General features: G+C 47.5%; 1 protein-coding gene across 5 annotated transcripts in view; it reads left to right on the top strand.

The window, feature by feature from the left end:
• The window catches only part of MFHAS1 (multifunctional ROCO family signaling regulator 1), a 97,246-nt gene that overhangs the window by 70,459 nt on the left and 10,483 nt on the right, over nt 1-16,304 (top strand). For 4 of the 5 annotated variants that reach the window (XM_045455659.1, XM_045455664.1, XM_045455670.1 and 1 more), the window contains exon 2: nt 13,134-13,260. In XM_045455659.1, the coding sequence (XP_045311615.1) occupies nt 13,134-13,260 (127 nt within the window). Of the gene's footprint in view, nt 1-13,133; nt 13,311-16,304 lie in introns of all 5 variants that reach the window. The other variant, XM_045455681.1, reaches the window with a different exon arrangement.

The raw sequence follows: 16,304 nt of genomic DNA, 5'->3' as shown, positions 1-16,304 counted from the left end.
ATCTAGTATTTTTAATATTAGAACGTCCTGCAGGATTGAGTAGAGCTTCAGCTTGAATTCATCTAACAATGTACTTTTTTCTCTTACAAATAGTACAGTGAGGCACCAGGGAAATAATCGTAAATACAAGCTGGAAAAAGAATCTTGGCCAAAAGATACATGCGTATGGGGCGCCTGGGTGGCGCAGTCGGTTAAGCGCCCGACTTCAGCCAGGTCACGATCTCGCGGTCCGTGAGCTCGCAGTCCGTGAGTTCGAGCCCCGCGTCAGGCTCTGGGCTGATGGCTCAGAGCCTGGAGCCTGTTTCCGATTCTGTGTCTCCCTCTCTCTCTGCCCCTCCCCCATTCATGCTCTGTCTCTCTCTGTCCCAAAAATAAATAAACGTTGAAAAAAAAATTAAAAAAAAAAAAAAAAGATACATGCGTATATGGCATTTCTGCCTTCTCTGCATTTGATCTGAGATCCTTGATTCTTCAGCATGAAACTAATGGGATATGGTAAATGAAATTTGTCCTCCCCAGACTCTGTCAAGCACTTCATTTTCTTGGGTAGGATGCTCATGCCCTCACAGCAATTGGAGTTTCTTGGTGGTAGCTTAGCTTTTTGATTAATTATAGGGTTTGGCTTTATTTTGTTTGTTTGTTTGTTTGTTTGTTTGTTTGTTTGAAAGACTTTTTTTTAATGTTTATTTATTTTTGAGACAGAGAGACAGAGTGTGAGCTGGGGAAGGGGCAGAGAGAGAATCCGAAGCAGGCTCCAGGCTCCAAGCTGTCATCTCAGAGCCCAATGTGGGGCTCAAACTCACAAGCTGTGAGATCATGACCTGAGCCAAAGTCAGACGCTTAACTGACTGAGCTACCCAGGCACCGCTAAAAGACATTTTATAATGTTTTTAAGAGAGAGAGAGAGACAGAGCATGAGTGGGGGAGGGACAGAGAGAGGGGGACACACAGAACCCAAGCTGTCAGCACAGAACCTGACGCGGGGCTCAAACCCAGGAACCGTGAGATCATGACTTGAGCTGAAGTCGAACACTTACCCGACTGAGCCACCCAGGCGCCCCTAATTTTGTTTGTTTTTAATTGAGATATAGTTGGGATATAACTGGCATAGAGTAAAATGCATAATTTGAAAGCGTATAGTTCGGTAAGTTTTGATATGTACATACCCATAAAATCATCACCACAATCAAGATAATGAGCAAATCTGTTTCCCTCAAACATTTCCTCTTTCCTCTTCTCACCCAGTCTCTTACTGTCCCCCACCTCACCCCAGGCAACCACGATCTATGTCACTATAGTTTAGCTTGCATTTTCTAGAGTTTTATTTCGCGGAGTCGTACAATATGTACTCGCGTTTGTTCTGGCTTCACTGACTCAGCAGGTACTTGTAGATTCATCCATGTGGCATACGTCCATGGGTTCCTTCCTTTTTCTTGCTGACTAGTATTCCATCCTGTGGATACACCATGAGGTCTTATCTGCTCACCGCAGTGACAGAGACCGTATTGACCCTCGCACCCGAAAACAAAAAAAAACAAACCAACAAAATATATAAAATGATGACTTTCAAGACCCTGAGCATTAGGCACCAAAGGACAAGGATCCTGAGAGATGGGAAACCAAGGAAGTGAGCCCCATAGCTGCCCCAGCTGAGTACCCTCAGCTGCAGTGCAGGGAGCGACACTGAGGCGGCCTGGCAGATTCCCTGCGTTAAGGAGACCGAGGTAACTAGAGTTTGCAGGATAGAAGACTGGAGAAGAGGGAGAACTCCAGCGATGTGGAGAACCCGGCGGGGTGCTGATCAGCACACAAGTGTAAGGAAACCACAAGCCCAGGGACAGAAGGGAGGCGCTGAGATTTTTAAGTTAAATTTTATTTTTTTTAAATCTTTATTTTTGAGAGAGAGAGAGAGAGAGAGAGAGAGAGAGAGAGAGAGGGGAACATTAGAGAGAGGGAGATATAGAGTCCAAAGCAGGCTCCAGGCTCCGAGCTGTCAGCACAGAGCCCAACGTGGGGCTCAAACTCACGAACTGTGAGATCGTGACCTGAGCCGAAGCCGGACACTTAACCGACTGAACCACCCAGGGGGAGGCGCTGAGATATTACTGCAGCTGTAGTCTCCCCTTCCCCACATCCAGAGCATTAAATAATTTGTGGTACCTCTGCTTCCCCCTGCCCCCCCCCCTTCACCCCTACTACTCTCAAAATAACCCATTTACAGCTACAGTTCAGCAGAGGGCATTTTTAGCTACACTTACAGGTTTCCCTAAAGAGTCTCTGAACAATGCAATCCTTAAAGTTTAGAAAATATTTTAAGACGTTGGCATTAGAATCTCCCCAAATGGATTTTGACTTTGTGATGGCTTTCTCTTCGGTTTGAAACAGACGACAGAACCAAGTACGACGGAGAAGCAGGCTGACTTCCCACAGCACTTCTGGTTGTCGCACCCGGCAGCATCGTGCGGGAGGTTAGGAAACCTGCCCTCGCTGGGCATCTGGGTACCCTTTGGAAGAAGAGGGTGCAGACTTTGGCCCTAACGGCCTGACTGTGTGCTGACCAGTGTCAGATTTGGAACCACGGACCTGAGGGACCTGGAGAGGCTGCCTTGGATATGCCCTCAATCTGTGGATTCAGCAATTGGCTGATTCATTTGTTCGCCATGTACCGAGGGCCTGCTGTGTGCCGGGCACTGTTCTGGTTGCTTGGGATCCAACAGTGAGCAAGGGAAGTCCCCACGCTTGTGGTGCTTACATGGGGCCAGTGGAGTCAAGAGTTTGATTGTGGACCTGTCAGTGTCCAGGTGACAGTGCTTCATAGGTAGTTGCATCTTGGTCCGATGTATCAGTGAAAACTCAAGACAGGGGAAATGGAGGCCATGGCAAGGCAAGTGGCCTCGTCGAGTGATGGGCTCCGCACAGATCGAGCTGCTCTGAGAATTGGTTCCTTCGCGGCGCTACCCTTTCCCCACGTGAAGCTAGTCCTGTTTGGCGATGCGACACTTTCTAATGGGCTTTAATGGCGTCAGGATTGCGTTCTTTTCTTTGTCTAACTGTATTTAGGCTTCAGTTTGGAAGCCAGCTACATCTGTTTCAAGACGAGATGCCATTGAAATATAAGGAGTTCATTCTTGTTCTTAATGACCCCTTTTGAGAGGCTAGGCCAACGAGTTCTGGGTTTCCATTGTTGGTGCCATACTTCCCAGATCATCATGGATGCTCGTTGCTTGTTTACAGTGGCCCCAGGTCCAGTCTGCGTCTCCTGGGAATGAGACTCGGGCAGGGGGAGTAGGTAAAGCGAAGCTCATGTTGAATGAGGACCCCAGCTACAGTAGGCTCTCCTATGGTGTTTGTTTATGCGGGTGCGAGATCCCCACCGTGTGCAGAAGAAACAAGCTGGACCGTCTCAGGGCTCCTTCCAGCCTTAAGTTTGTGGGCTTCTCTGGTCTCCCAGGCCCCTGCAGGGGCTCCTCGGCTCCCCACACCTAGCCTGACAGTCACTCCTTTTCCCTCCGAGAAAAATGTGTTTGCAGAAATCTTCTCATCTTCCCTGTTAGGAGACCAGCAAATGTACGACTTCTGATCAGCCTAGTATTTCCGAATCAGGTCGATTTTGATAAGGCTGTTGGGCCAGTGTTTTAAATTTCAGGCCAGGTAGGGGCGCCTGGGCCACTCAGTCGGTCAAGCGTCCGGCTTCAGCTCAGATCATGATCTCGTGGTTCATGAGTTTGAGCCCCCGCATCGGGCTCTGTGCCTGGAGCCTGCTTCCGATTCTGTGTCTCCCTCTCTCTCTGCCCCTCTCCCGCTCACACTCTGTCTCTCTTTCTCTCTCAAAACATAAATAAGCATTAAAAAAAAATGAAAGTTCAGGTCAGGCCATAAAAGTTCCTCCCATTTTCAGTTGGATGGAAAGCTACGGTTGGAGAGAGACAGTTTTAGTCAGAACGCTTCCATGTGTCTGCGTGAACTTCTCCGAGCCTGGAACCGTTTCCAGTAAGAAGTAGGTGACAGGCTCTCCAAATAAAGAGTAACCTTTTGAAAGCACTTCAGTCCAGCGGCGGGGGCTTTTTATAATCCTCACTTGCATTTTGAGAGTGGGAAGGCCGAGCTGGGTTCGGGCTCAGCTTCTTCCCCCGCCACCTTCCCCCCCACACACTTTGATCTGTGAAGGATGTCTAATCCTTAGCCAAGTCTGTTGGAACTTTATCCAGAGGAGGAAAAAGGGAAATATTTTTCCTTTCTTGGGTGGATTTGTATTTCTATAAACCCTTAGCAATGAAAATGGAGCCAAGTGACAGGCCCGTGCGTCTGAGAGGCAAGTTGTCGAGTCAGTGACAGAAGGGGAAGGGGCAGTGCATCTTCCTGCCCCCGGCCAGCTTTGGTTTGGGTTAGACCCTGGCCGACCTTCTAAGGGTCACTGAGGACAGGATAGCGTTAAGTCCACATGAGCATTTTCCGGGGGCCGTTTCTGCTGAGCCAGAAGCCAGCCAGTTGACTTCAGATCATAACTCTGGTGGGATACTCGTTATGTATGTAGTGGGTTCATTTGCTTCGCGTTTGTTGTTGCTGCCACGAGAGTAGTGTTGTGGAGGGCCTTAGCTGGCCTCTGTGAGTCACTTCAACTCTGGAAGCTTTACCTTCTCACATTATTGGTTTACTCGCACGAATTTGTTGGCACTCATTGGACCAGCCCTTGGTACTTCTTATGGGTGGCGAGTTTTTAAAATGTGCTGACATTGGGGCGCCTGGGTGGCTCATTCGGTCGAGCATCCAACTCTTGGTTCTGGCTCAAGTCATGATCTCACGCTTTGTGAGATAGAGCCTTGTATCAGGCTCTGTGCTGACAGCAGGGAGCCTGCTTGGGATTCTGTCTCTCCCTCTCTCCCTGCCCCTCGCCCGCTTACGCTCATGCGAGCACATGCCCTCTCTCTCTCTCTCTCAAAATAAATAAATAAACTTTACAACAAATAATAAAATAAAATGTGCTTGCCATTGGTACGAAATGCTTTCCTGTCAGAAAACCACCTCATCTAAGGTTCAAGTAGTGCCTCATAGTTCTACGTTTCTAGGATGAATGGTGGTTTATTTTTAGACATTCAAGAGAAATCTTGTATATAATCTAAAGGTAAGGTATCTTGTTTTGGTGTCATTGCAATTTGTGTGTTATCTGGGCTAATGTGGGACTGATGGAGACTGAGATCAGAAAGGGTGAAGAACTTTGATATCATCATTTCTTTTGCTAGTGTTCACTCTTTTAGATACAAAGGCCTTCCTGGTAGGCCCCTGAACTTACCGCACCTTCCCTGGAATCATTTCTCGTCCGTGTTAATAAATGCCACCCCAGCCAGGTTCACCTCCTGTCCTGGATGTTTATTCCGGCTCCCAGGAATATTTATGTGGTGTCTGTTGGAACCTCACACTTAAAGGTGGAAGCCTCATGAAGTTTCAGCCTGGTATCTTGTCCCAGTGCTGTGATGAACGCCCGGGGAAGGCAACTCTGGCGATTCAGAGACCCTGAAGCTTTTCAGCAGGTGGGGAGTCTAGATAGAGGAGCGGCCTGAGGGGGGAGGGGATGGGGCTCTTACTCCACTGGCGGTGATGGAGATAGGGTGCTGTAGGAAAGGGGACTTGAGCGAGCCAAGCGTGAGGCAGTGGTAAGAGAGTATGGTACCAAGGATTGGATGTGTGCGAATAAAAAACCAAAAAACGTAAACAGACATGAAGAAAAGGAAGTAGGAATTGTAATGTGAAGGAAGTGACAAAACTCAGGTGGCACTTTGAAAAGAAGTTGTGTTGGCAGTTTTCCCTCGGTTGAACTCTGGTCGAATGCTCTGGAAAGGGGCGCTGTGCTCTTAGGTCACAACTCTTCTGATCTAGAAGAGACCTGAGTCATTATCCACCAGGGACGGGCGGGATGCAGCTCTTCTCGGCCTAGCACGCCTGAGGTATTCAGTCACTTCCGTCTGTCCCTCAACCAAGCAAGCAAACAAAGCTTTATGTGATTAGTAAGCAGACATTACTATGAGGACAGTCATCCTCTCTTAGGAACTGGGCTAAACAAGGAGAAGCTGAGCTCGTTCACTCCAGGTGGAGCATCTTCCATAAAAGGAATATGGAAGGTGTTTGTCATCTGTGCCCAGTGGGGCGGGTCCCCCTTGGCTTGGCTTCTACTACTCATCAGGAGAGTCTGAGGACTTCACAGGTGAGAATCGTTGTGTGAGTCATAGAAGGAATCAAGCGCGTGACCTTTGTTTTTCCTCTTGCCTGTAACTGTCACCACAGCCAGCCACCACCTTGGAGGAAGTTGAGGCCAAGTGTTGACACTGAATTTGTCTAGCGCAGCCTGAGAGCAGGCCATGACAACTCACTGAAGATAGGTCCTGAGTCGCACCTCTAGTTCAAGGGCATCTCCATGACCCCAGTTGGCCTGCTTCTGTTTGGCTTAGAGAGTGTACTCTTACGGATAAGACTTTGTAAACTGTCCCCAAAGCCTCATGGCACAGAAGGGCATGTGGGCGGTTTTCTTTTTTCTTTTTTTGAAGAAGTCTCAGCTTTCAGAGTCAAAACTGGTCTTGTGAATGCAACAAATGGCTGGAGACGGCAACGTCTTTACATTGCTAAATCGCCCAGAACTCAGTAGATGCCTACAATTTGAAGAATTGAAGGGCTGTGTAGTGAAAATGAAAATACGGTTCTACAAGAAGTTCATAATTTCTGATGGTGTGAGTTTTTGCAGCTGCCTTTGGAATGCGTGCCTTAGGATGCATCCGGCTATTAAAGCGGTCCTATCGTGGACTCGTTTCCAAGAGGAACTAATTGAGCCAAAAGCAAACTCTGCTCACAGGAAGAAAGCAGCATCCCTGCAGTTTAGGGGACCAGTCTGAGTCCCGGAACTCTCTACAAGTACGTGTGGCCGAGTGCTAGACAGTATCTGTAGGCATCCCAGCTGACTTCCAGTGACCCAGCGGGAAGATTCCTGCCGAGTCTCCGGGTACCCCAGCCGGTTTCCTGGCAAGTTCAGTAGCAGCTCCCTGGGCACCTTCCAGAGAGCACCAGTGTCCCAGCTGGTGTTCCCATAAATTCGGCAGCACCCACGGGAGTAACTGTCCAAGGACTCCAGCCAGCGCCCCATCCAGTGCGTTTGACAGCACGCTCCGCCCACCTCCAGACAGCTTCCCAGGCAATTTTGTCCGCGCCCGGAGGATAGGTCCCTGCCGGCTGGCTTCGCGGCTAAGAGTGGACAGGTCTAGCCTGGGGCAACCCCTCCGGGGGTCTGCACTATTCCCTATCCTGGGAAAGGTGATTCCCAGTGATGGGCACACTTCTGGCCCAGCTCTGTCTCTGCTCTTTACAAAGACGTGCCCCACTCCCTCCTGCATGTCACTTTCTCTCCCCCTAAAAAGTTATAATTCACGATCAAAGGGCTGAGACCAAAGCTACTTAACAAAAGGGAATTTCTTTTAAAGTTGAGATTACCAAAACTTACAACCTGATCTCTTTATTTCATTTCTTCTGAGCGGTGGCCAACCAGGAGCCACCCAGCCGTGGTCCTGTGTGGGGGGCGGGGGGGGGGGGTCCTCCTCTGAAATGGCAGCCAAGTGTACAGATGGTTATGTTGGAACCAGCAGATATCGGGGGGGTCTCTTCTGCCTTTTCTCACACCCTTAGGTGTGCACGGTGGCGTGTTTTTAAATTGAGCGTTTTAACGTCGGATGTTTACTTCTGCCGTGTATATACTTTCTGGGCTTTATTTTGTCTTAAGACAGGGTGTCCTGTTATCTCTATCCGGCCTTCCTCTTCCACATGAAGTAACCAGGGTGTAGTTCTCTGGTCTTTGCTGCCTGATACCTCGATGGGCTTGGAAAGTGGGGGACTTCCTGCTCACTGGTTTCAGAGGACGCTGCCTTTGCCCAGGGGAGATGTGGGAAACAGTATTCACGGATCTCAACATAGCTACATCCAGAGTCACATTTAATTGAAGTACAACAGTAGACTTTGGGGTGGGGAGAGCGAGGGGGTGAATTTTAGAATATTAGAGCGGAAGAGGTCCTGAAGACATCTAGATAGTTCCTTACCTAATAGAACCTATATACTTGTTTCTTTTACTGTCTAGACCACTTTGGCTGTTTTGAGGGATGTTCGTAATTTAGATCTTCATTCTGGATCAGGGAAGTGGCTTTTATTTTCACTAAAAAGAAATGTAAGGGGCTTTTAATATTGCGATTTGACTCATCAGTATGACACATTTGTCGTATTCTGTGTAAAGTGCTCAATGCCTGAGAATTCTGATGCTTTGCAGAAAAAGATGAAAAAGTTCCTTCCACTTCTGTTGATTTTCTCTTTTTTAAAAAAAAACCATAATAAAACTTAGCGTTCTGTTCTTCCACAGGGGGGAAAACGGTTGATGTGGCAGCTTTTTAATGCCGGAAATCTTGAGCCAGAGTAATTAAGGACAGTTTTTCATAACTTTAACGGGCACAAGGAGACTGGGCAGTGGCCGAAAACAGCTTCAGTGAATGCAGTGTTCTGTTCTTCGGGCCAAAGTTCTGCTTTTTCAGGAAGACTGACTGCATTGTGTGCCGCACGTGAACGGACCATCTCCAACCGTAGAGAAAGCACTAGCATTCGAAACTGGCATTCCCCTTCGGTGTGCGGCCGGCATGCTTTCGCCTCGTTTTCTTACTGACTCGAACGTAAAATAAATAAATAAGTAACCCCAGGACCATTTAAATCTCAAGGGACCGCTTTCCCTCTGAATGCATCTGTGTTCTTGGTCAGTTGATGTTTCTAATTAGAATGTAGCTCTACGTGGACACTGACGCACAGAAATGTCAGTCTCATAATTTGTAATGACTACAGAGAATCCCGTCTTGCTGGTGTGTCGGAGTTTTTAATCATTTCCCCAGTGTTGGACTTTTGAGAGGGTTACCAGGTTTTCACTGTTTTATAAATAGTGTTGCTATGAGCAATCATTGTATAATTTTTGTCAGAGAGAAAGGCCTACTTCCTGGAAGCAAGTTCCTGAAAATGGAAATATAACAGGTCACGTGTGTATTTATCCTTACTTCACCACCGGCACATTTTCTGTAGATGTAGCTTTTTTTTTTTTTTTTTTTTTTCCAGCTTCCACCAGCTTTGGGATTTATCTTTTTTACTGGCTTTTGCTAGTGATGACAGACGTGTCATAGATCTAACATTTTTTCATTTGAAGTTTTCAAATTTCTGGTGACACGGTATTTTGCAGGTAAATCATTTACGGTCTAATCCTGGCGTACGGCTTTACTGTAGAGAATGTGGGTACGATCACATATTCGCATGAATTCTTTATATAGTTGGAAAAGTAAGCTTTTCAAAACAATCTCATCAGTATGTCATAGTGTCAAGAACTTACCGGATGCCGGACACAACATTTAACACTTTCTGTGTTATCTAATTTAATCATCACGATGTCCTTGCCTCGGGACAGTATTACGTGGTGGTTAAGAGTGAAGTCAGATAGTCCTGGGTCCAAATTTCGGCTTTGCCACTTCCTCCTTGCTGGCGAATACCTAACCGCTCTGAGCCTCCCTCGCCACCTCTGTATATAATGAGGACAGGATTGTAGGTACTTCATAGTCTTGTCATGAGGACTAAGTGACACGATACAATGACAGCCTAAGCGCATAATAAGTGCTCGATAAATGTTAGCTGCTACTGCGATCACCATTTTTTCTTCTGTGGTTGCTGTATGTCATTTCCCTTGACGTATATAACAGCATGCTGGTAACGTGGAGTCCTGGATAATCAATGTGATGGGTCTTCTGAGACCGTGTTCTCTGCTCTTGGAGGTTTTTTGGAGTCCTGCAAATCAGTATTCTTCTGTCCTTCTCGTTGTCCTTCTAACATTTCATAACTTTCCTCGGGGGGCCCTAACATACAGGACTACAGTTCCTTTTATGCACATGTGACTTTCTCAGATGCTGGGACCCTCCATATGAAAGGCCTTGACTTAGACTCCGGTATCCTCTGTGTCTCCTCACACACAGTAAGATCTCCCTATTTAGATACTGAGTGGCTGTTGCTTTTTCTAATGTTTATTTATTTTTTGTGAGAGAGGGACAATACATGAACGGGGGACAGGCAGAGAGAGAGAGAGGGACGGACACAGAATCCAAAGCAGGCTCCAGGTTCCGAGCTGTCAGCACAGAGCCCGACGCGGGGCTCGAACTCACGAACTGCGAGATCATGACCTGAGCCAAAGCCGGACACTTAACTGACTGAGCCACGCAGGCGCGCTGGCTAATATTTTAGCTTGAAAATCAAGTTTGTGTGCAAGAAACTTGAGATGACCAGCTTCTGTTTTAGTAGATAACACATATTATGAACCACTTTTGTATTTGTGATCATGTTTTTTGAGAGGAAAAGGCTGTTTTCCTCATTTTCTGAATCTAACGACAGGGCACATTCCTTCCGTCCTAAGAATCCCAGCACCTTGCAGGAGCCTGTTGGAGGGCGGGGACCTGCGGGAGGTTGTGAACCATGCAGCTTGGCTGCTCGGTTTTCTGCAGCCTCCAGTGGAGTTTTCACACCTGGGAGGCTTCTCGGCACCTGCAGCTTTCATGCCCCCCCTGCGGCTGGCAGTGCTGCTGGGGGTAGGGCCTCCACGAAACCGGTTACCTAGCTCGGTAGGATACTGGGAATCTGGGGTAGGGGGCACTAAAGCTGTCAGTTTAATAAAAATTCATAACGGGTGCTTAATGGTCTACTGCAAATAATTGCAACCCTGGCAAACGGGTCCACTCCCCCAAAACCAGCTGTGATCCTGCGTGCTCGGGCGGCTGCAGGAGGCCTGTGGGCATTCTGCCCACCAGGAGAGCGTTCCCAGGGGAAACCACAGAAGCTGAGTGTGTCCAGGCCTTGGGGGTGATCCTGGGGACAGAAAGCGCAGAGTAGAAATGTCAGGTAAGGAAGCAGGTGACAGGGGGCTTAGAACCAGGGTCGCAAACCTCGTCCCGTCTCCCCGGGGATGCACAGCTCTCCGTGGCACTTGGAACAGACCCGCCAGACTCAGAGGGTTTCTGACTTAGAAGGTCGCGTTTGGACCAAATGACTTCCAACTTTCCGTCCAGCTCTAACGTGCTACACCACTTTGGTTCGTGTTATGGCCTTGGTAGCATTTTAGTGTTTACATTTTTAACTTGCATTTTTATGTTTTGGAACCTTTCCTTAGTTGGTGTCAGAGTATGGCTCTGATACCCATGTATCCGTGGTACAAGCTAATCATGTGAAATTACCTTTTGCAGTCGTTGGGTGTTTATAGTGGTTTGGCTAAGGAACTTCAAATTACATTCAGTTCATATTGTCCAAAGCCACGGAAAAATGCTCGAAGCAGGAAACGAATGTCTTATCGCAAAACTGCAAATATGTCAACGCTTAGTTCATTATGTAAGAAGAGTGTTTTTAGATTGCTCCTTTAGAAGAGACATGTTCTGGCGTAAAGAAGCAGTTCCCGCTTTGGGAGGTCTTGGACGGTCGTGGCAAAGAGTAAGCATCCCAGAGATGGCTTCCCAAGGTCACATTCCAAGCCTGCCACTCGCCTGCCCTTGACTCGGGGTACGCCACATAACCTCCCTGACCTCGTTTGTAAAGTGAGGATGACCCTCCTAGAGACATGGCACAGACGAAATGAGAGGTACCTTTAAAGCTCTCGGTTCACTGCGGGCATGTGGGCGTGCCTCACCAGTGTGAGAGTTCCGCTGAAGGTGAGGCATTTCAAAATACGGTATTTTGACGCCAAGGACTTTCTAATCATCCCTTGTTGGCTTAACTTTGGGTTCATTAGAATTTTTTTTTAATTTTAAATTTTATTTCTCGAGAGAGGTGGAGGGAGAGTGCATGCAGGCAGGGGAGCGGCAGGGGGAGAAGGAGGGAGAGAATTTTTTTTTTAACGCTTTGTTCATTTTTGAGGGACAGAGAGAGAGCGTGAGCAGGGGAGGGGCAGAGAGAGGGGGAGACACAGAATCTGAAGCAGGCTCCGGGCTCTGAGCCGTCAGCACAGAGCCTGACGCGGGGCTCGAACTCACGAACTGTGAGATCACGACCTGAGCTGAAGTGGGAGGCTTAACTGACAGAGCCACCCAGGCGCCCCTGGGGCCCTGAGAATTTTCAAATCACTTCTACTAAGTGATGGCTGCCAAAGGGCTGATGTTTATTTTCAGTAGCATCTTTCCCCAGTCGGCAAACGTTTTGTGTCCTTGGTTTGGTCTGTTTACTTTCTAGGTTTACGTAGGGGGATTTAGGCAGTAGCAAGTGCTGTCCTCAGCTAGAAGCTAGTTACTGAATTTTCTCTGAGCGACAGCACAGTGCCAGCCGTGAGAACAGAGAGAGGGCAGGGTGCTGCCGGTAAGTAGATGAGGTGGACGGGAAAGTAAGGAATGGAAGTCCTCACTGCTCTTTGGGATTTAACGGTCTAGTTGGAGAGAGATGAGATCCGGGCATGCAGAGGATGCAGATTTCCTCTGGGTGTTGTGGTAATGCATTAAGTTAACTGTCTGTTTTTACTAGACCCCATTAGTCATAACATAGTCTTATGCTGGTGCTTTCAAAGCCCCACACAGACCTACCCAGGATATCCTCTTGCCAGTGTGAAGCTGGGCTGTTTACCTAGATAACACCTTTGGTCGGCTGCGTGTCGAGATCATTTCTGCAGGGCTTTGTTGAAGGGCTGCTACGGTCTGTCCGAGTCCCATCTGCCCCAAATGCTAATTATGAACACCTCCTTGGCAGCTTCTCCGGGCCCTAGGGATCCGCGCTCAATTTGCCACAACATCTAGATAAAGACCTCCGGAGTCAGTCCATGAAAAGGAAGGTGAGGAAAATAGCGGCAGATGCTGTCTTTGTCTGGAAGGATGGCCTCTTCGCCACAGCCATTAGAACGTTCTCCATGGTGATGCAGATGAGAATGTAGGCGGCAGGCAGGGAGCAGGGCCGGTTTGCGATTCCAGGTGCACATCTGTTCTCTTGAGTCCGTTGTCTGTAGACAACTCACTACCTGCCCTCCTCCCGGCTTCCCCAGTCCCCCGGTGCTGCATTCCTCTGTGGAATGGCCCCATTATGAAGGCACACCTCATTAACGCACTTTCTCTCTCCTCCTGCAGGGGAGTTGCTGAGTCAGCCCAGACCAGAAGGAGTGGCCGAGATCATTTGCCCGAAGAACGGCAGCGAGCGAGTGAATGTTGCCTTGGTTTACCCACCTACACCGACTGTGATCAGCCCCTGTTCCAAGTGAGTTCCAAACACGGTAGCCCCGGTCGCTCACTCCCCATCCTGCTCTGGTAGGTGTGATACAAAGAGCCGAGTGAAAGTGCCTTCCAGCAAACTTTGGATGCTCTCCCAAGGCAGACCTAGGTATCTGGGTGACAGAGGCACCATGGCTTATGTAGCAAACGAGGAATTTTTATTTTTTATTGTTTATGATTTCTTTTTTTTTTTTTTTTTTTTTTACTTTTGCTGATTAAAAGTGAGAGCATTTGAAAAAAAGCATTTTTTAACAGCTTTATCGAGCTGTCATTTCATAGGCAATAGGGTTCACTCATTTAAGGTGTGTAGCTGGTTTTTAGTAGATTTGCAGGTATATACATCCAAAAGGAACGTTTTTTTTTATGGAAAGTGAGTACCCACTAAGTAAGAAAAGCCTACAGCAAATCCGTGGTAGACAATTTTTTTCTGTAGGTCTCTGATTCTCAGCCCTTGATAATCATGGCTGTGCAGATTGCCCCCACCGTCCCCCAAACGGCCTGAAACACAGAGAATGTACACGTGTGAACTTTTAGATACAGTGTTGACTTGGTATTACAGATCGAACTCCTCCTATTTTGGGTTTTTGTTTAGTTCTTTTTGTAGTGTTAAGAACCACAGGCCACTTTTTTTTTTTTCAATATATGAAATTTATTGTCAAATTGGTTTCCATACAACACCCAGTGCTCATCCCAAAAGGTGCCCTCCTCAATACCCATCACCCACCCCCCCCTCCCTCCCACCCCCCATCAACCCTCAGTTTGTTCTCAGTTCTTAACAGTCTCTTATGCTTTGGCTCTCTCCCACTCTAACCTCTTTTTTTTTTTTTTTCCTTCCCCTCCCCCATGGGTTTCTGTTAAGTTTCTCAAGATCCACATAAGAGTGAAACCATATAGTATCTGTCTTTCTCTGTATGGCTTATTTCACTTAGCATCACACTCTCCAGTTCCATCCACGTTGCTACAAAAGGCCATATTTCATTTTTTCTCATTGCCACGTAGTATTCCATTGTGTATATAAACCACAATTTCTTTATCCATTCATCAGTTGATGGACATTTAGGCTCTTTCCACAATTTGGCTATTGTTGAGAGTGCTGCTATGAACATTGGGGTACAAGTGCCCCTATGCATTAGTACTCCTGTATCCCTTGGATAAATTCCCAGCAGTGCTATTGCTGGGTCATAGGGTAGGTCTATTTTTAATTTTCTGAGGAACCTCCACACTGCTTTCCAGAGTGGCTGCACCAATTTGCATTCCCACCAACAGTGCAAGAGGGTTCCCGTTTCTCCACATCCTCTCCAGCATCTATAGTCTCCTGATTTGTTCATTTTGGCCACTCTGACTGGCGTGAGGGGATATCTGAGTGTGGTTTTGATTTGTATTTCCCTGATAAGGAGCGACATTGAACATCTTTTCATGTGCACAGGCCACTTTTAAAGTGAGATAAAATCCCTTTTCGCTGCAAACCTTGCAAAGGAGCAGGGCACAGTCTTCTTGGAGATGCTCCGGGAAACAGCAGCGACGTGGCTTGTAGGGCAAAGCATTCATGCGGCAAGCTTGAGTTTTTCTTCCGAGCTGACCCCATAGAATTTTGTTTTCACAGATGAGCTTTTTATAGGGAGGTTCTGCAGTTTGCATCTGAAAATGGTGGCCTGTCCACCTCACCTTGAGAGACTCGTTATGGGGTGGGTTCCACAAGAGCCCCGCACGGTAGGAGCTCAGGCCTCAGCCCGGAAGTGTCCGTTTACCTGACTTCCGCGTGTTGTCTGCAGAGCGAGGTGTTCAGTGGGTGCTCATTCCTTAGCGGCTACAGTAGAAGGGTGCTTTGTCCAAACCAAGTGACTCATTAGAACATCCCTAATTCATCTCTGCTGGAAGATGTCACCAAACACCCACGGGAAACTCTTATCTAATGCTGTGTATTCAGAATGCTCTTTTAGCTAACACACACATGGTCTAACTCCTCACGCACGGGGCCCGTAGGACATTGGGAAATTGTGAAGCACTTCTTACGAGTACATAGTCGCTTCATACTAACCAGAGCACCCCTTGTCCCTATCTGTTGTGTGAATGTATCAAACACAAAAGCGATTGTTCTTGGGTGGACGTTGGCCCCTTTCTTTCAGAAACACAGTGGGGAGAGGATGAGGGGGCTTCCAGAAGTAGCAGGGGGTGAGGGAAACCGTTGCACTGGCGTAGGTTTTCCTGAACAAGCACAGACGTTAACCTCTTGTTTCGCCATAGCCGCGTGGCGTTTAATAGGCGAGATAGAGGTAGAAGTTAAAGTATCAGTTTGCACAAGAAACCACAGTGGCAGCCAGCCAGCTTTATCGGTGCTTTCCCATGGGCTTCTCGTTGTGCTGCCACAGAAAGACATTTATACCAGCCTGGGGAAAAAAAAAAAAAACGCTATCACCTCCTCTGTCTCTCACACGTTATTATACTTAAATTGAATAAGCAGCTTTAAGGTCTTGGGTAATCAGAGCCGCGTAGCCTCAGACATCTAGATGCTGGAGAGAATACCTTTAGGGACTGAACTGCTTTTGACCTAGCTATGTGAATAGTTTTATTTCAAAATGGATTTTTTGTTTTGTTTTGTTTTGTTTTAAAGCCTCATACAATGGACAGCGGGTTTGGAGTGTAAGTCTCAATTCTAAGTGAAGGAATATCCATGAAAACAGACAGACACTCAGGTCCGGCCCTGCCCAGTGGAGGTCTGATTTATGTCGATGACTGTGTATTGAAAGCAGGAGATTTGGGGGACTGAGGAGGAAAGCCGTCACAGGTGGTGGTTATTATGTAGTCACAGCTTGGGTCTGAACCTGACAATTAAACTTGGGGGGGTGCCAACAGGCAGTAGAAATTAGGAGTCTGGACCACTGCACTGGCTTTGCAACTCTAGGCCAGTTAACTTTTTAGCAAGGCATAGTAGAGTGATCTTTTACTTCTCTATCATCCCATTAAAATGCAGGTGGGTGGTTGAGATCCATCTTTCTTAATCGGGCATATGTATGTGAATTTCCAGAGGGA

This window comes from Leopardus geoffroyi, chromosome B1 (assembly GCF_018350155.1).
Source record: "Leopardus geoffroyi isolate Oge1 chromosome B1, O.geoffroyi_Oge1_pat1.0, whole genome shotgun sequence".
Taxonomy (NCBI): Eukaryota; Metazoa; Chordata; class Mammalia; order Carnivora; family Felidae; genus Leopardus; species Leopardus geoffroyi.
Note: the sequence above shows the minus strand (reverse complement) of the source record. Positions and strands in the feature narration are given on the sequence as shown.